The sequence below is a fragment of the Onthophagus taurus genome, chromosome 7, assembly GCF_036711975.1.
Source record: "Onthophagus taurus isolate NC chromosome 7, IU_Otau_3.0, whole genome shotgun sequence".
NCBI classification, from domain to species: Eukaryota; Metazoa; Arthropoda; class Insecta; order Coleoptera; family Scarabaeidae; genus Onthophagus; species Onthophagus taurus.
In genome coordinates this window covers 36,978,024-36,998,281 of record NC_091972.1, presented here as the reverse complement: position 1 = coordinate 36,998,281, position 20,258 = coordinate 36,978,024, and the positions used below count along the sequence as shown (strand labels likewise).

The 20,258-nt window shown below is 32.4% G+C and overlaps 4 protein-coding genes across 5 annotated transcripts in view; 3 read left to right on the top strand and 1 right to left on the bottom strand.

Moving 5' to 3' along the window:
* The window catches only part of LOC111424333 (probable chitinase 2), a 76,220-nt gene that overhangs the window by 40,720 nt on the left and 15,242 nt on the right, over window positions 1-20,258 (bottom strand). Inside the window, exon 7 of one of the 2 annotated variants that reach the window (XM_023057840.2) lies at window positions 19,800-20,215. In XM_023057840.2, the coding sequence (XP_022913608.2) occupies window positions 19,817-20,215 (399 nt within the window). In that variant the 3' untranslated portion in view covers window positions 19,800-19,816. Of the gene's footprint in view, window positions 1-19,685; window positions 20,216-20,258 lie in introns of those variants that run through there. The other variant, XM_023057848.2, reaches the window with a different exon arrangement.
* LOC111423512 (endochitinase-like) lies at window positions 4,463-13,869 on the top strand. The gene is made up of 4 exons (XM_071198093.1): window positions 4,463-4,733; window positions 13,353-13,530; window positions 13,591-13,691; window positions 13,783-13,869. The coding sequence occupies exons 1-4, from the start codon at window positions 4,496-4,498 to the stop codon at window positions 13,788-13,790; spliced, it is 525 nt and encodes a 174-aa protein (XP_071054194.1). The 5' UTR covers window positions 4,463-4,495; the 3' UTR covers window positions 13,791-13,869.
* On the top strand, window positions 5,881-8,251 carry LOC139430794 (uncharacterized). The gene is made up of 2 exons (XM_071198092.1): window positions 5,881-7,688; window positions 7,765-8,251. Exons 1-2 carry the CDS (start codon window positions 6,524-6,526, stop codon window positions 7,851-7,853), a joined length of 1,254 nt encoding a protein of 417 aa, XP_071054193.1. The 5' UTR covers window positions 5,881-6,523; the 3' UTR covers window positions 7,854-8,251.
* LOC111424531 (probable chitinase 2) lies at window positions 13,783-20,244 on the top strand. The gene is made up of 3 exons (XM_023058105.2): window positions 13,783-13,989; window positions 19,031-19,240; window positions 19,296-20,244. Exons 2-3 carry the CDS (start codon window positions 19,079-19,081, stop codon window positions 19,728-19,730), a joined length of 597 nt encoding a protein of 198 aa, XP_022913873.2. The 5' UTR covers window positions 13,783-13,989; window positions 19,031-19,078; the 3' UTR covers window positions 19,731-20,244.

Below are 20,258 nucleotides of genomic sequence, written 5' to 3'. Positions count from 1 at the left end.
GCATTAGCTGAGTTATGATTGAATCATATTTACCTCGGATTGTGATTACCAGGTCATCAGCATACCCTTGTATCTTAAATCCGTTTTTAGTTAGGGTGTTCATCAAGTCATCAACTACCAGGCACCATAATAGAGGTGATAGCGCTCCCCTTTGGGGACATCCTCTTAGCGCCTTTATAGTCAGCGACTCGCCTCCCAGACTGGCTGTGATCTGCCGACTTTTCAACATGTCTATACACCACTTGATTGTCGACGGATGTATGTCTTTTACGTTTAGAGCCTTCTCTATGGATTCATATGAGGTGTTATCAAACGCACCCTCTATATCTATGAAAGCACAAAGGGCTATCTCTTTGGTTGCAATTGCCTCCTCTAAGGTGCTAGTCTAAGCATGGAGAGCGGTAATTGTTGATTTTGCTTTCTGGTAAGCATGTTGGCTAGGGTGGAGTGGATTTGTGACAAGCACTCCATTCCTTTGGTATTGATCGATTACCTTTTCCATCCCTTTGAGGAGAAATGAAGTTAGGCTAATTGGTCTGTACGCCTTGGGGTCCGCGTTTGAACGCCTACCACCTTTAGGTATGAAGACCACCTTTACTTTCCTCCATAGAGTGGGTATATAGCTAAAGCTGCAGCTAGCTATATATAGGGATATTATTATTGGGAGAAGGTATTCTAAGCCTTTTTGCAGAAAGATAGGCAGAATTCCGTCTCCTCCAGGCGATTTTAGGGGCTTGAAATTCGAGAAAACCAGTGATAGGACGACGAATTGGTTCATAAGGAACATCGATCTGTGTTACAATAATGGATGGAATATTAGTGAGAGAAGTATGAGTAAGAGATAGCGGCAGTAGAAAACAGCAACGTATTAAATTAAAAGCGAGGTTAGAAAAGAAGAAAGCAAAGTAAATCCTACTGCTAACCCATTTTTGTACGTTTTGGTTGTGGATTTCATTTAAGCTACGAACCAAAAGATCTATACTTAGAAAGGTGGATTGACAAAAAGTGTGTATATCCCAATAACTAGAATTTTTAATGTAATGATATTCCAAAACATCAGGATACCCAAAGAGACATCGTGAACGCAAAAACTCCATTACCAAGAAACCTCACCACTTTCAAATAAGATACAAAGTAAAAAATTATCTTGTTATGCCTATACACTAGTTTGTTTAACATTTCTAATCTTGTAGATCTGCACAAACAGATAAGCGTTTTCGGTCCGTAGAACTTTTTTTGAAAAACTTCTAGAGGTGCCCTATCGTAGAATTATGGATTGCAAAAAATATGAATGGTGGAAAAATAAAATGCTGCTAAAAACAAATCATTGAGCGATCTCGAAGTACATAGAGTAAGAGCTAGGTAGTTTCAGTTAATGATGAAGGAGGAAGAAGAAAGTACTGTAACATTTTGTTTTGATCTACAACCCCTTGATACCCTTAAAAAGGTTGAAAGATAAGGTTGAACAAAAAAAGATGTTATTCAAGAAATTTACCAACCATAAGTCCAATATAAGTCAAGTTAAATTTAAATGTGAGATACACTACAGATTTGAAGATCTTTCAAAAACTTTTATAACACTAGTAAAACGTCTTAAAAAGTTAAACGCTGTCGAGTTACCATTACTAGATTCTGTAAGAGGAATTTCGCAGGATAAAGAGAAGGCCGTGGATGCTCTACTAAAGAAACGTTTTGGGGATCACGTTATCTTTCAAAACGTAAAAAGTTGCAACTTTTTTTCAACATGCAAACATATCCAAGGGTCTTTTTGGGAATTCTCAGCGATAAAGCATATTTCATGACTAATTATTTGTGTCTAAAAAGACTAAGGCAATAACTAACATATAAAAAAGAAAATACCATCATTAAATCTCCATCCAGTCTGTATCAATATTTCATTTAGGAATGAATGAAGACTTATTCAAAGGTCATAAAATCTTCGTTCGATCGTTTTTAAGTCTGCAGCAAATCTTTGTAGACTACATTAAATCTGTACTATGCCTTATCACTTGATAAATAATTTACATCTCTATCATGCTTGCATCAAATTTGTATTGAAATAAATTAGTAAAAAGTTTACATTATCTCTCTATCCAGTTTTTTGCCATGTTTGTACTAAGCTATATCTTCACAAAATTAATTTTCCATTTAGGTTCCATCAACATTGTGTAATATCTTCATCTGGTCTGCATCTATACTTATTCATGGATGCATGAGCTGTCTATTCAATCTTTATTAAGTGTATCACGCCTTTAGAATTTGAATTAAATCCTTAATATACCTTATGACATGATAGATACGTTCTCAATTCATTCCTCCTTGAAGTCTTATATAAATAACTATTATGTCTATAACAAATTTGTATTAAAATAGCTCATTAAAAAGTCTAATTCTTATTAACTCCACATTAAATAATCGCAATGCTTCTACCAAGTTAAGTCTGTATAGAATCAAATTTCTGCCAAGACTGCGTTAGCACACTAATAAGTATTGTGGAATTTATAAGTTATGAGGAAAGATTATACTAATTGTAAGTTATAATTTTAAGAGAAGGTTTTGTTTTTCTGCATAGAATGATGTCAAAAAGATAGCATAACCAAAATAATGAATATAGTAAGTTATTCGAAAAAATGGAAAGAAGATAAAAATTTAAAGATGTATTTGTGCGACGATAAGAAGGTGAATTAATAAAAATGTTCAAGAAAAGAAAATGTTCAAAAGATTGCAAAGTGAAAGTAGAATGCTATAAGATATCAGAAATAAATTAGAAATAAGGCAGAAAGATACAAAAAGTTCTCAAATAGAAGATGAATTATTTTGAAGTAAAGGAGGCCCAAAATAGTGACTAGAGAGAAGGCGGCAATATGATAGAAATATTTCAACACAAGTTTGAAATAATACAGATCCTAGAAAGAATGTCGACAAGATTGACCAGGGTACAGAATTATGACAGAACGGTATAACTGAATAGTGTAGTTGATGTGACTGATGTTATTGATTTAGCCAAAGCAAATTAACGAGCTGTTCTAACTGCCTTTCTAAGTCTAGTCTGGTTTTGATGACTACTTCATAAGGTCTTACATCATGCCTCCTCGTTTAGATGGTAAGGATTATTATTATTATTAACTTCAGAACTTTAAAAAAGAGTTTATTTCATGATAGTAAGTCATTAAACCAATGTAACCTTAAGGGAATATTAACTGGAACATTCGAGCAATGTGAAATTGCTCGAGGTGGACCAGCTCGTTGGCCATTTGATCAACATATTTATCAAGTCTTAATATTTTTTCCATATTAAAGCCATGTTGATCTGGGGTTTGATATACCCCAGACAAAATAATTCATAGATGTAATTGCCAATGAGGTCCTTGTAATGGCAGATATTTTCCAATCTGTTCGAGATTCTATGCTGTGTCCATGTAATACATCTTTGAAAGTTAATGATCGAAATTAAAACTTTGTTTTGATACGCTCTCTAAATTATTATATTTTTCTTGTACCTTGTATTTACTTTTTATATCACTTTTGTTTTTATGTACAGGGTGTCCAAATTTCGATGGGTTTGCAGAGTATCTCAGTTATTATGAAAGATAGAAAATGGCGGCTTTCGCGAACCTGAGCTACTTTTTTGTGAAACTTACAATGGCGCAAACCAAATTTTCATAGCCCTCTTCGCTTTTGATATACAGGAAGTGTTTGAAATTTACAATTTTCAGACACCTCCTGTATCTCGGCTATCCGGAAACTTAGTAAAAAAGTAAAAACGGGTTCTAATAGATTTTTTCACGTGGAATCCAATGGTGCACGTAGAATTTTTCTAGTCATCACGGTTTTTGAGTTATAAACATAACACAAATACTGAATACTCAACTTCTAAAATACTTAACTCTTTATAACTCAAAAACCGTGATGACTAAAAAAATTCTACGTGCACCATTGGATTCCACGTGAAAAAAACTATTAGAACCCGTTATTACGTTTCCGGATAGCCGAGATACAGGAGATGTCTGAAAATCATAAAATTTGAAACACTCCCTGTTTATCAAAAACAAAGAGGGCTATGAAAATTTCGTTTGCGCCATTATAAGTTTCACAAAATAGTAGCTCAGGTTCGCGAAAGCCGCAACTTTCTATCTTTCATAATAACTGAGATACCCTGCAAACCCATCGAAATTTGGACACCCTGTACACATGAAATCTATATTTTTTTATTGTAAAATCATTAAAACTTTCATTTTATAACCATCACAAAATAAAATACTGATTTATACTACAAAGAGTAACAAAATGCCGCTTTATTACTTGGAAAATTTAAAAAAATTCCTAAGGGCGTTACTTTTGATAAACGATATAGAGAATCTTATCGTATTATTTAACAATCCCGGTTTGAAATGGCTCTCCGCATTTTTTACGTGCTCATTATTATCACTGAGTTTTACAAAACACATATTTGCAGTATAATAAACGTTTCCCATCAAATCAGTAACATGTCGATATGCTTATTGGTCATCGTAAATTTTTAATATTCTTATTTTTAAGTAATTGTATTTTTCATAATATTACCGCATCTGAAAGTGTTGCCACTAAAAAAATCGTGTGTTACATCGGCACCGATTGTTCGAAACGACTCGGAAGAGGTTCTTTTCATATCAATGATTTGAATGCGGATCTCTGCACTCACGTCATTTTGGGATTTGCCCGATTGAAAGATGAGCGAACTATTGACCTTTTAGGTAAGCTGGATACTAAAAATATATATATAAGTATTTATTAATTTACGTATTTTATTTTTTTATACTTTTTTCTTTTACATTTTTATTACACCCAATATAAATGGGTAGTTTATTTCATGGTATTTGTGGAAGGTTAATAAAAACGTGTTACTTTCTGTGTCTAAATAGTGATAATTAACGTGAATTGTTGTGAATTCCACAATAAGTGAAGAAGAAGGTAGAATTATATGAATAGCTAAGGTTAACAATATTTTGTGAATTATTGATGTATCTTACTTATTCGATAAATCCTGACCCTGAATTAAAGCATAATAAAAAGATATTTGTATACAGCATGTCCCACGTAACTGGTTCTTTAGATCTTTTTAGGTTCCACTATTCCTATAGTTTTGAAATTTTAGTAGTAGGAGTTAATCATCCGAAACTTTCTTTGGGAGAGCTGCTGCAAAAATGTAATTAAACATCCATTGAAATCGTTGGGCACATGATACATCAGCTATCAATAACAATAATTTTCCTAGACTATTCTTTAACTGCCATCACTCGTCTAATTAAAACCAAATTTCTTTCTTGGTACTTTCGAGGCTTCTGGTAATTCTGTACAACAGTGGTTTCTCGGGCGCCATGGTGGAAGATTTGGGACACGTACTGTTTAGTAAAATCTTAATTAATATGTTTAGTTATGACATTATAAAAGTTCTTGAGGCTTAATTCTCTTCAATCTTCCGAATTCCTGGGCGTTGTGCATGAGTAGAGTGTCTATTTTTCTGCTTCGCTACAAAATCTTGGATTACTTCGTAGACCCATTTGATTTCGAGATCTTCATGCAGTTCTTGATTGGATACATAACGATAAGCATTGGTAATCAGTCTAAGAAATATGTTTTGACTACGTTGGATGATCAATTGATTGGGTGGCTTAGTACAACCTTACAGCTGAATCCCATAAGTCCAGATAGGCTTACAAGGGAAGTGTCACAACTGTGTCTCACCGATTTCGATGCAATTTGGTACAGTCATAGAATGGGCCAAAATAAGGTTCGTACATTTTTTTATACGTGCGGTAAAAGCCCCTGGGGCGAGTTATAGGGGTTGAAAGTTTGGAGAAAAAGTACGTTTTCACTTATATTTTAAAAATGAAAAGTGCTATCAAAATTTGGTAAATTGTAACTGATATTCATTTTAAAAGAGCTTTCTTTTGATGTATCACACATATACCAGAGGGTTAAGAAGGGCGAACTACCCCTATTTTTTTGGAATTATTTAAAAACCACCCTATCGATTTTGGCGGCATTAAGTATACTTCCAGCACGTTCAAAAATATTAGTTAAGGGTTTTTTCCCATTCGCTCTAGATCATCCCCAGCGAAGTTACGGGGGTTAACATGTAACCACTTTTCGTAAGAATGATGTGATAAAATTGTCAGGTATTTTGAAAATACTTTAACAAAACCGTAAATTAGTCGCACAATAAAATGTTTAATGTAAAATAAGGCATAATACACCATTTAGGGGTGGTTGGGGTTAACCACCCCCTTAAAAATTAATTCTATCCCGGGCATTACTTGTTGATTACGGCGAAATTTGGTACTGTGTTTGTTTTATATAGTTTATTAGTTTATTTTTATTCTACATAATGTTGCCAAAAATACACCTACCAAAAAAATTTTGGCACAATATTTGTTTTTTTAGTGCCGCTTGCTAAAGGTCATTTCTCAAAATAGTTTTTTCTAGTATAAAAGAACGTGTGCCCAGTGGGTAGATTTTAGTTTCAGAGCAACTGACAGAAGCAATGGTTACAATAAACCCAATAAACGTTTTAAATTTGCTAATGACAGTTTTTACTGTTATGAATATTCCCCAGACTCCTGTAAATGAAGCAGAAGTTAGTTTAAAAGAAAATATACAGCGTATTTTAATGGAAAGTATGGAAGACTACAATATGCAAATTGAAGACGAAACTGTATTAATTTTCGATTCATCCAATGGCATCAATGACGGTCAGCAAATTATTGAAGACCAGGATACAACTGACAGGTTTGTAGAAGATACTGATGCTCATTGTCCATTGAAGGATGACATCGACTACGAGTACAAATTAGAGGCGGTAAATTACTGGACAAGTGGGAAGAAAGGTTATTTGAAACTAGAAACCGTAAAAAACAAATACCGAAAAGTAACGTCAAAGACCCAATTGCACAGATGGTCTAAATATATTGAAGAAAGAGGGACATACAAAGAAAAATTAGCAGAAATTACCGAATTTGTAATTAATCAAGCGAGAGCCGCCGTAGATAATAAATTGCCACTACATGATATTGATATACGCAGATGGGCTATACAAGCTAGAAATGAAAAGAATTTATCTCCTCAACTGTTCAAAGCATCTCATAGCTGGGTGCAACGTTTTAAGAAAGCAAATCGGTTAGTAAGCCGAAAAATAACAAAATTTCTATCCCAAAAACAAATTGGAAATGTTGATCGAGTAAAAACTTTAGCAAAAGATTTCGTTAAAGAGGCAAAGCTACAAATCCAAATATATGGACCTGAAAACACCTACAATTCGGATCAGAGCGGTTTTAACTTGGAATTCCATTCGGGAAGAACATTAAGCGATTTAGGAGTTAAAACCGTAGAAAGTGTGGTCCAGTCGGTGTCATCTACAACGCACAGTTACACAATTCAACCCGTAATATCTGCTGATGGGAAACTTCTTTCTCCACTTTTTATTGTTTTAAAAGAACCCTCTGGCAGCTTTGGACCGAGGGTAGCAAATACAATGTTTAAAGCAGACAATATATACGTTTTGGCATCAAAATCTGGAAAGTTAACTTCAGAACACATGAAAAATTGGCTCCAAAATGTATATTTTCCAAATACTGGTTCTAAATCATTATTATTATTAGATTCTTGGAGTGGCCATTGTCCTGAAGTTATTAGTGAAATAACTCCATCAGGTACTAATTTTAAACATTTATCTATACCTGCAGGGACAACAGGTCAAATACAGCCCCTAGATGTATTTGGTTTCAGAATATGGAAAAATTTTATTAGAAGATTCTCTGATCAGATTATTCTTTACCAGTATGATGTCAATTTACATCAGAGGGATAACATATTAAAATTGCAATCGTTGACGCATAACCAGTTGGCTTCCCCTCGGTTTATAAATGTTTTTAAATACGCATGGTTTGCAAGTGGCTATATAGAGGAGAGACCAGACCATTTTGAAAATCCCGTGGAAGTTTGCTTTTCGAGTGAGAAGCCAACGTGTGATATCTGTGGGGATATAGCGGTCATAACATGTGCATGGTGTAAAAAATCCTTATGTTTAAAACATTTTTTCCACGACTTTCATTTTTGCCAACACTACGTAGAATAAAAATAAATTTAATATTGAAAATTAATATAATACATAAAAAACGTCAATTAGTAATGTAGAATAAACTTCTTTGGTATATTGAACTATTTTTTTTGTCAGTTGCTTTTTAACTCATAAATAAATAAAATATCTTATTTATCTAGTAGTTTTATATTTATTATTTAAAGAAAATGAGGGTAGTTTACCTCGTGGAACATCGATAGATAGATTTTTAAAAAACAATACCACAGTTACGATGGCAGTTTTCATCTTCGAGGTATAAACAAAAAACTACCCCTAATTTGTAACCCTTATAACCATTTTCAAAAATTTTTACTTCAAATATAAAACAAACACAGTACCAAATTTCGCCGTAATCGACAAATAACGCCCGGGATAGAATTAATTTTTAAGGGGGTGGATAACCCCAACAACCCCTATATGGTGTATTATGCCTTATTTTACACTAAACATTTTATTGTGCGACTAATTTACGGTTTTGTTTAAAGTATTTTCAAAATACCTGACAATTTTATCACATCATTCTTACGAAAAGTGCTTACATGTTAACCCCCGTAACTTCGCTGGGGTTGATCTAGGGCGAATGGGAAAAAACCCTTAACTAATATTTTTGAACGCACTAGAAGTATACTTAATGCCGCCAAAATCGATAGGGTGGTTTTTAAATAATTCCAAAAAAATAGGGGTAGTTCGCCCTTTTTAACCCTCTGCTATATGTGTGACACATCAAAAGAAAGCTCTTTTAAAATGAATATCAGTTACAATTTACCAAATTTTGATAGCACTTTTCGTTTTCAAAATATAAGTGAAAACGTACTTTTTCTCCAAACTTTCAACCCCTATAACTCGCCCCAGGGGCTTTTACCGCACGTATAAAAAAATGTGCGAACCTTATTTTGGCCCATTCTATGACTGTACCAAATTGCATCGAAATCGGTGAGACACAGTTGTGACACTTCCCTTGTTAGTTGGACCGCGTTATGCATTACTTGACTAAGCGACAAATGAACAATGTTGAGAAAAACGGGATTTTCGTTTTCATCTCTCTAAAAATATGACTTCTCAGAATAGATAGGCTCAAACTATTGAAAATTGTGCCTATCTATTTTTATCACAGAACACTGATGACAGCCATCACAAGCACAGAATCCGCTTGGTCAGTCGTTTTACAATTATACAGGCTGTTTCTGTAAGTCGTGGCAGAAATTTAATCACAAATACTAGAGTCAAAATGATGTTTCGTGTAAAAATTTTTGATAAAATTATCTAGAATTTTTATATAGAATTTAAGTCTAACTAGTTTCGGACCTTGGCCATCTTCAGAGACTCTACAAATAGATTAACATCCCTCATCCTATCCATTTTACAAACAAGTTTCTTAATATTTCTTTTTCTTTTGGTAAAGAAGATCACATATCAAAGCCACAATCGGATTATTAGTTACTAATTTAGAAAATTAAAGTTTAAAAAGTTGTAAAATGAAATTAAGGACGAAGTGTTACAAGTTTACAGGTTAAAGTTTAAGATCGCTCTCTTTTAACAAAAGAAATATTATGTGGCTTAAAAATCGACGGTTTTTCTTTAATTAATGCGAAATGATCCAAAAAACACGTTAAAAATAAAAAAAAAAGTGCTGAACAGTGACTAACACTAGATTAACTTCACTTATACAACTTCTATTATATGATAACTAACTTCAGGTTTAAAATGTCAACCTTAATTTTGACATATTTGTAATCTTCATTAAAAATCTTTTAAAATGAGAACAAACTCGACATATTTATCTTCTATGTTAATGAAGTTATGGTCAACTTCCGGTTAAGAATGTCAACGTCAATTTTGACATATTTGTAATCGTCGTGAAAAATCCTTTAAAATGAGTCCAAACATGATACGTTTAATTCCAATATTACTCGAGATATAAGCAACTTCCGGTTTGAAATGTCAAAGTCATTTTGATATATTCTTAATTTTTATAAAATGTCTTAATATTTGTCACAAAAACAAAAATATAATAAAACAAAATCAAAAATTAAGGTTGGTATTAATATTTAAAAATTAAATTGCTATCTTCATTGTTGCTAACTTCGGGTTTAATGTTTTTTATTCTAACTTTTTTGTTTTTTGATATAAGTGCATCGTCTTTGGACTCATTTGAAAGGTTTTTTAATGAAGATGACAAATATGTCAAAATTAATAGTTGAAAGTTCGAACTTTTTGGTTTTTTGAGAGAAATGCGTCATGTTTGGATTCACTTTAAAGCTTATTTTATGAAGATTACGAATATAATAATAAAATACTAAACGCGAATGTTTCTAGTTCTCGTTCTAGTTCAATAAAAATATACAACATAGTAATATCTTATGCTAACTAGCGCTACCTACCACTGCCACTAGAACTAACTCTAGACCGAGAACTAGAAACATTCGGATTTAGTCCCACGTCTCTCAAGACGGCTAAACCCGAATGATTCTAGTTCTAGGTTTTGTGTTAGTTCTAGTGATAGTGCTAGTGTAAAACTAGAACCAACACTATTCCTAGAACTAGAATTATTCGGGTTTAGCCGTCTTTAAAGACATGCGGCTAAACCCAAATGATTCTACTTCTAGGTATAGTATTAATTTTACATAGCAACAGTGCTAGTGTAAAACTAGAACTAACACTAGACCGAGAACTAGAAACATTCGGATTTAGTTCCAGGTCTCTCAAGACGGCTAAACCCGAATGATTTACACTATTTGCTAGTTTTACACTAGCACTGTTACTATGTCGAACTAACACTATACCTAGAACTAGAATCATTTGGGTTTAGCCGCATGTCTTTAAAGACGGCTAAACCCGAATGATTCTAGTTCTAGGTATAGTGTTAGTTCTAGTTTTACACTAGGACTATCACTAGAACTAACACAAGACCTAGAACTAGAAAGTAGTAGTTCACTATCGTAGAATTGTAAGTTCATCTATTTTTTCTATTGAAGAATTTCTTGGTGTATCTAAGTGTCGTATCTAACAATAAGTCGGTTCTTAGACGTATGATGCAAATCGGACTTGAAATCGTATAACGTGATTGGCGCTTAGCTTTATCCTTTAAAACAAATGGTATTTTAGGTCTTTCGGTATTCTGCATTTTTTTTAACATAACTTATACCTTTACCTACCAGACAGCATGAAAATCTCTAAAAACGATAAAATGTCGCTTAGTCAAGTGATGTATAACGCGGTCCAATCATGGACTGATAACCAGTTCCTTTGATTGCAGATCAAGTTGAGCACATCCACGCACTAACACCTGCACTAACATGATCCAGTTCAATCCGTCATCAAGGTGAAGACCGATATATTTTGTTGATTCTGCAAAAGGAATCAAGGAATGGAACTCATTCTCCAAGAGACTATTTCAACCTGTTAAGCTGTATTTTCTAATACCTCTTCCATTTATTAATTTTCTTAACTGCTTTTCTGCTTAACTTGAAGTTCTTCTATAACTTTCATTTGAGTTGAGTCTTTTACCATAACAACTGTCATTTTTTTAAATTCCTGCCTTGTGTAACTCCAGCCATGATCGATTTGTTAATTGCCTTTCTTTGCAGGTCTTTTAATAAGCCAGGTGAAATTTCATCAATTCGGTTTAGGGTTAAAGGAGAAGCTTTTATAGAGTAATGTTGTTATGGATTTCTAGCGCAAGTTTCATAGGTGAAATTAGCTTCATTGTTATCTCTTACTGAGAAACAGGTGTTGCATCCACTGTACATTATACATTATTCGGTTGACAGAAATGTTGGGTAAAAAATTCAGCGTTTTGATGTTGTGCAGTTTTAATCGACGACCACGAACAGTTGTTCGTTTGAATCTACGAATTGTTTTGTACAGTGAATAGTCTCAACCTGCTTCCGGGCTTAAATCATTAAGATATTTTTCGAAACATCTCTGATTAAATTCTGAATCATTCTTATTTCTTCTTTCCTTTATTATATTCCTAATTAACTCCAATTTCTAACTTTTCTTTTGCTGCAGCAGTAACTTTCTTTGCAGCTGCTCGAATTTGTTCTATAAGATTTTGAGCATGAGCTCCTTCAATTATCTTTCATATTTATTTTTTAATCTTTTTAGTTTTGTTTAAACTAGATTGGGTTTCTAGCTTTACTCTGAACTTGTTCCAATTAGTATATTTGTCAGTAAGACTTTATTCGTTGCTTTATTAATGACCGACGCATTTGGGGTTAATAAAACTGGGTTCTTTTTACCGGTTTAATCTTGTTGAAATATCCTTGGAGATGAAGAACTACAACAGGTTCGGCACCTTATTGTTGTCTTTAGACAAACAAGTGGACTCATCACCTAAATAATAATTGCAGTTTGCGATATTAATAGCACTTAACAATTCACTGGGTTTACCAGGCATTATCAATATCCCATACTGTGTGTTTAACATTGAAGTCTTCTCCAATGATGAACCTTGGCCATCGATGTTTCTCTTAACGTCATTGCTCTTGATAGTAACTATGGTGGGTTGCTGTTCATGCTTTTTGATTTGTTCTTCTTGGAAATGTTGTATATTATTAATTGAAATGAGCGCTATGTCTATATGGTTAGTTGATAAAAAAAAACTTCTAATTCTCGGACTTGTTGGTTAAACCAGCGGATTCACAAGAATGGGTTTTATGACTTCTGCATAAGTAGATGTGGATGGTCTTGTAGTTTTTGTTCCAATTGTAGCTGGATTTGCAGACATTTGAGAATTGTTAGCTTTCTGTTGTAAACGATGTATTGTTGTAGCATTTCTTGACTCGAACGCTTAACTTCCTCTTGTTGCTACACTATTGCGTTCTTTTTTGCCTTATCCTTTTGTGTAGTGTTTTCCAGCACACTTAACACATCTTGTTTCTCTACTGCAGAAGGTTATATACCCTAGATGTTGGCAGTTTGTGCATTAAGGAATATGTACTATTATTCTTCTTTGATGATTCTATCATTATTCTCTTTGAAAGAAATCTACATAAAACAGCGGGTAAAAAACAAACGTAAAACAGTAAAAACAAAGACAGCTGATATCAGAATATCAAGTACAAACTAAAGAATTCTATGAACTTGGAAGAGAAAATCTATCAGGTTGATAAAATTCGTGCTTTGACTTTCAGTAGGCCTTTTTCCAAGCCAAAAAATGATTACAACGAAAACCAATTAATCTACAATTAATATTATTTCTTATATCGTTCGAATTTTTATTATTTGTTTATAGCTAGTTGGATTGAATTTATGAAAGGCACCAACATAACAAGCGTTAAAAAGAAATTTCCCGGTGTTATATTTATGGTGGCTGTAGGCGGTTGGTATAACGGCGTCCAACCGTTTATTAAATTTACCGATCACAAAGAAAATCAAAAAATTTTCGCTCAAACTGCTCTCGATTTTGTTAAGTAAATTCTTATAACAAATTTTTTCTTTGAGACACGTTTTTAAATTGGTTCATTTTTTAGAAAACACGATTTTGATGGGTTAGAATTGTGTTGGTTGTATCCTACAAAAAGAGGTGGTTATATAAGTGATCGAAAAACTTTTGTCGAATTATTAAAAGCAAGTAATAAAATTTATATATAATAATAATAATTTTATAAAATTAATTTATTTTTATATGAATTCAAATTTTACAAATAGATTCTTTCTTGTAGGAAATTAAAATTGTATTTTCAGAAAATAATTTATTATTCTCAGTTCTTATAAGTGGGGCTTACACGACGATTAGTTCGGGTTACAATGTACCGGAAATTTTTAAAAACGTCGATTTCGTCGATATTATTAGTTATGATTATAATGGATTATGGAGTGATAAAATCGCCCCAAATGCGCCACTTTATAGTAATGATCAAAATAACGTGGTTTGTATAATTTTTTTTCTATTATTAAGTTTAAGTTAACTTCATAAATAAAAATACGTCTTTCCTTTATTTAAGTGATAGAAAGTCTTTAACGGCTTCAGATTTTACAAAACTATTTTCAGGGATTATATCAAAAATATCTCATATCCAAGTTAATACATTCCTTCTACTCTTTTTTACATATTAGTTAAATTTGAATGTTTCCGAATAGTTTCATCTTTCCAGATTTTATCTCTTAATGAACTAAATGATATAAAAATGATTACTGATGTGGATTTGGAAATGGCAAGTTTTCTCCAATGTTAACATAACGATTTAAGTTAGTGAAAACTATAGGGAAAACCAACAATCAAAGCAATGCAAATACATACTGAAAATATGGAAGGACTACTATGCAGCAAGGTTTAAAAAGGGAAGGAAGGAAAAAGGTTTTGAAGAATGGGTAGAGACTCGAGAAGAAGAAAAGAAAATGGCGGAAGAGAAGTTGTGCATTCCTAAAGGAACCCTGAAATAGAAAACCAGTATGAAAGATATCACATACTCTAACTAGCTACGAGAATTATAGGACATTCTGTTTGGCGCCGGTGGTGCTTAAGCGTTACTCGAAAATGTTAAAAAAACGATTCACAGATCTGATAAAGGACAGACTTGAAGAAGAGCAAACGGCGTTTCCTCCTAATAAACAAACACAGCATCATATGTATGCTCTCAGAGACATAATAGAGAAAACAGTAACCAGAAATAAGGATATATCTCTAGCCTTTTTGGACCTAACAAGAATAATTAGACTAAATGTAAAGAGTTAGATTAGATTAGAATGGAAACGGAGACCTACATAGATACAATAATAACACAAGTCAAAACTCAAGTCAGACCGACATGATTGGGATATTCAACCTAACTACAATATGCAAGATAGATCAGAATATACGCAGAGAATATCGTACTAATGTCATGGAAAGTAAATGTCCTATAAAGAAACATCGAAATAATAAAAACCTGTCAAGAGAACGTAATTATAGTAAACAGAAATAAAAACAAGATTCTACAAATCACAAAGGATAAAGGAAAGTATAAGAATAGAAGGACAACGTCTACAGCTAATAGGAAAATACGAATATCTGGAAACCATGTTTAGTGAAGATGGCAAAATAGATTAAGAGATACGCAGATGAACAACAAAAGCAAGTGAAGTCTATAATCAGACAAATACCATCTATATAAAATTATATCTACACAAAACTATATACACTCACCTACGGGTCGGAATCTTGGACAATGAGATGGAATAGTAGGAACTATAGAAGCATATTTAAGTCATCTAGTAGAGAAGATAGATGAGAAACAACTGAAATGATATGACTACCTGTTTCGAACGAATGAGGAAAAAATATCTGTCCATTTAACATGAGACCAGCGATTATCTCGAAAACGGATCATTTCACATAAAAATGAACCAAAGGAAAGTTGTTCTATGCGAAGGGGGAAACCATATGACAATAACATTTTTTGACCTTGACCTTATTTTCAAGGTCATATGAAGGTCACGCAAAATTTTTTAAATGGCACCCTATGTTTTTGATTGCAAAATCTGAATCTATGCATAAAAGTAAAGTAATTAAAAAAAAAATAAAAAAATTTTGTTGTGTGGTTTTCCAGTACAACGGCAAAACATCCTTTGAAAAAAATTGAAACAATTTCAGAAACAATTAACTAACGTTTATAATTTAGCAAGAACAAATAAGATTTATGAATTTTTAAACATTTTCCTACCCGCTTTGATACATTGTCTTTAGTTCTTAATTCTTAGAATACTACTATTTAAGAATGCTCAACAAAAAAATCCAGAAGAGGTACATCGGGTGATCCGACTCGTCGGAAATACCTTTGAAAAGAGGTCTAAAAAGTTCCGACATTTCTCCGCCTTTGTCAATTTGATAATAGAATAACGCATAAAAAACAAGAGTTCGTAGAACTACTTATGTCAAAATTTTCAGAATATCGCTTTCAGAGACTTAATTGGTTGAATTGTTTTAAAATGTAACAGCTAAAACTGAATTCGCATAAAAACTGCTTGGCAGCAAATTCTGAATTCATTCCATGGTTTTACATTAAGGCAAAGTGTTTAAACTACATAAGTCATTAAATCGTGGATACTTTAAGTGTGGCAGAAAAAGTCGAAATGATTCTTATTTATGGAGAAAGTGGCAGAAAAGTTGCTGATAGTATAGCTTTGTATCGAGAACGTTTTCCTGATCGAAATACGCCTTCGAGAAGTACCTTTTACAGATTTGTAAATGATTTCACTAACAATGGAAATGAAAAGTCAAGAAAAAGAACTCGGCGAGCAACTGTAACTACGGAAGATAAGGAAATTGCGGTATTAGCTAGCGTTGAGGTAAATCCTCAATATTAAAGCGAAACGAGTATCACTCATACCATATTTCATTGCATCAACAGCTTTATGGAGGTGTTTTTGAAAATCGATTAATATTTTGTCAATGGGCACAAGAACGAATGCGGTTGGACGTCAATTTCTTTGGTAACGTGCTATTCTCGGATGAGTACTTTTACAAACAAAGGGCAAGTCAATAGACATAACATGCACTATTGGAGCGTTAAAAATCCGAGAAGGTTGCGTCAAGTAGAACATCAACGACCTTGGTCGGTTAATGTGTGGTGTGGCATAATTGGTGATAAATACTTCATTGATGGTATGCTGAATAGAGAGAAGTACCGAATTTTTTTAGATGACGTCATACCAACGTTACTTGTAGATTTGAGCAGGGAAGAAAAACAGAATATGTGGCTGCAAAATGATGGGTGTCCAGCACATTTTTCACATATTGCCCGTGAAGTTTAGATCGGGATTATGCTGGGCGACGGATTGGAAGGGGTGGTCCAATTTCCTGCCAGATCACCAAATTTAACACCTCTTGATTTTTTTTTTGTGGGGCGTCCTTAAGGATAATGTTTATCGCGAAGTACCGACTAAGCCAGAAAACATGAAAAAGCGGATAAGAAGTGCATGCAGAAATAGTAGCCAAGAAAACTTTTTAAGATGTAAAGAAAGTTTTAGTAGCAGGGTTAATAAATGTATTGAAGTGGGTGAGGAAATATTTGAACATTTATTATAAATTTTATACTTGTTGTCGATTAATAGTATATGTAGTAGAATCATTTTTTTTATAAATAAACAATATTTAAAACTATTTGAATAAGAAAATTATTTCGATTTTGTCTACAAAAGATGTTTCGTCGTTGTACTGGCAAAACCGCACGGTAATTTTTTTTATCCATAGATTTAGATTTTCCAATCAAAAACATAGGGTTATATTTTATTTTTCAAAACGTGTTCGTTTATTGAAAAGAAGACACCCTTATTAACAATTTGGGAAATTTTTATACTCATATTCCAAGAAAAAGGATTTTATACGAATTTTTAAATCTTAATCGACGTAAATTGCAAAATTCGAAAAAATTGTCGATCATTTCAAAAATTTATTTCTCAAGAACTGAAAGCGATTTTTCGGCTTGTTGCATTAAAAGGAGGATACTTTAATTAATAATTGGTGATATTTCCACAAGGATCCTTCAAGAAATGAATTTTATAGCGAATTTTGAAAATTGCAACATCGAAAATTTTATTAAAACTTCAAATATTGTTTTCTCAAAAATCAAAAGAATTTTTCAAAACGTGTTGGTTCATTGGAAAGAAGACACTTTAATTAACACTTTGAGCAATTTTCATACTCATATGCCATGAACTGGATTTTATACGAATTTTTAAAAGTTAATCGGCGAAAGTTGCAAACTTCTAAAAAATTGTCGATCACTTCAAAAATTTATTTCTCAAGAACTGAAAGTGCGTTTTCAAAACGGCTGCTTGCATTAAAAAGAGGATACTTTAGTTAATAATTGGTAATATTTCCACAAGGATCTTTCAAGAAATGAACTTTATAGCGAATTTTGAAAATTATCGATGAAAATTGCAACATCGAAAATTTTATCAAAACTTCAAATATTGTTTTCTCAAAAACTAAGAGTTATTTTTCAAAATGTGTTGGTTCATTGAAAAGAGGACAGTCTTATTAACAATTTGGGAAATTTTCATACTCATATTCCAAGAAAAAGAATTTTATACGAATTTTTAAATCTTAATCGGCGAAAATTGCAAAATTTGAAAAACTTATCGATCATTTCAAAAATTTATTTCTCAAGAAGTAAAAGAGATTTTTCAAAACGGCTTGTTGCATTAAAAAGAGGATACATTCATTAATAATTGGTGATATTTCCCCAAGGATCCTTCAAGAATTGAATTTTATAGCGAATTTTGCAAGTTATCGATGAAAATTGCAACATCGAAAATTTTATCAAAACTTCAAATATTGTTTTCTCAAAAACTAAAAGCTATTTTTCAAAACAGGTTGGTTCATTGGAAAGAAGATACTTTTATTAACACTTTGGAAATTTTTCATACCCATATTGCCAAAACTGGATTTTATACGAATTTTTAAAACTTAATCGGCGAAAATTGCAAAATTCGAAAAAAATGTCGATCATTTCAAAAATTTATTTCTCAAAAACGAAAAGCGATTTTTCAAAACGGTTTGTTGCATTAAAAAGGGGATACTTTAATTAATAATCGAAAGTGATAACAGCGACAGTCCTGTTAGTAATGAATGTGATGATGAATTACAAGCGAAGAGAAGAAAACTAGATGAAACTGCAACAAGAGATTTTATATATCGTATTGGGATTGTTACAATTACAATGAAGTTGCTAATGACAAACCTGATATAAATAAAGTTGTATTCAATGAAAAAAGTCCTGTTGGGGTTGAACTTGATTATTATCTGCAGTGTCCAACACCTAAAAGAGATACTAATTCCTGTGAATGGTGGTAAATCTGTGAATCCGGTATCCGGCCGGGTTTTAAAAGATAACTAATTACAAGATTTCTGAAAATAATTTTGACCAATCGAAACCGGCAGATTAAATTATTTAAATTCTAATATGGTTTTTTTTCATTTCATTTTAGAATTACACAGCACAAATTTTAATAAAATTAGGTGCAGATCGTGAAAAAATGATAATTGGTATACCCTTTTATGGAAGAAATTTTTTCGCCGCAGAAGATCAATCATCAAAGCCAAATATTGGTGATTTCTTCGATAAAAATAAAGAGAGAATTCGAACGTTTACCGGACCGTATATGAGAGACGAATCCGGAGATATAGCTTATAATGAGGTAACTAAATTCATTTTGAAACAATTAAATAACCAATTGCAATAATAATTTTTAGATTTGTTTAGAAAAATTAATTCCAAACAAATGGGAAAATCATTGGGACCAAAAAAGCAAAACCCCTTATTTAATAACAACCGATAAATTAATAACGTACGAAAACGCGGAATCGATTAAGTACAAAGTAAAATATGCGTTTCAAGAAAAATTAGGTGGAGTAATGATTTTTTCTATAGATCAAGATGATTTTCGCGGCGATTGTTTTAATAAATCACAAGATAACGATGAATTTAAAACATTTCCTATGCTTAGAAATTTAAACAGAACGTTTCGTAATTGTCTAGAAACGCATAAAACACATAAACAAGATGAAACACGAAAACAACTGGATAAACCGATGAAATCATTCCTTATTAGCCGTTCTAAATTAAATAAATCTAATCCAATCTTTACTTTATTTATATTTATTTTCATATATAGATTTTATTTATAAAATTAAATTTTAAATCTGTGATAATACTTATTAACTAAAATATAAATTTAATTATAAAAAAGTACTTACAACTTATAACGTTTTGTTTAAAATATCACAAAAGAGAAATTCTCAGCCGCAAATAAAACACTTAATAACATTAACAAACTGGATTTGTAATTGATAGAACCACTTCGAATTTCACCGGTAGATAAATTATTATCGATGTCGTTATCGATTTTGTATCGATAAGTGGATAGTTCCCGTTCAATTGTTCCTAGTAGTGGATATTTTATGCCGCAATCTCCGCGAAAATCATCGTTATCGACTGCGTATGCTGAAAACCCACCCAATCCATGATTCAAAGCGAATTGAACCTTTAATATGATTGCTTGTTCATTATCAAACGAAATCATACGGTCTTCATCAACAGCTATCGGAGTATTACTTTCGTCGTCCCAAAAAATCGTCCAATTTTGTGATGAATTTTTAAATAATAAACATATCTGAAATAAAAGATTTTTTAATAATCTGATTTTTGAGATTATT

Excerpts from the sequence above, each read along its gene's own strand:
- LOC139430794 (XM_071198092.1), top strand. The coding sequence starts at position 6,524 with ATGGTTACAATAAACCCAATAAACGTTTTAAATTTGCTAATGACAGTT. Across the intron at positions 7,689-7,764 it reads TAGTGAAATAACTCCATCAG|AATATGGAAAAATTTTATTA; the intron begins GTACTAATTTTA and ends ATTTGGTTTCAG.
- LOC111423512 (XM_071198093.1), top strand. The coding sequence starts at position 4,496 with ATGCTTATTGGTCATCGTAAATTTTTAATATTCTTATTTTTAAGTAAT. Across the intron at positions 4,734-13,352 it reads GCGAACTATTGACCTTTTAG|CTAGTTGGATTGAATTTATG; the intron begins GTAAGCTGGATA and ends ATTTGTTTATAG. Across the intron at positions 13,531-13,590 it reads ACTGCTCTCGATTTTGTTAA|AAAACACGATTTTGATGGGT; the intron begins GTAAATTCTTAT and ends TTCATTTTTTAG.
- LOC111424531 (XM_023058105.2), top strand. The coding sequence starts at position 19,079 with ATGATAATTGGTATACCCTTTTATGGAAGAAATTTTTTCGCCGCAGAA. Across the intron at positions 19,241-19,295 it reads GAGATATAGCTTATAATGAG|ATTTGTTTAGAAAAATTAAT; the intron begins GTAACTAAATTC and ends AATAATTTTTAG.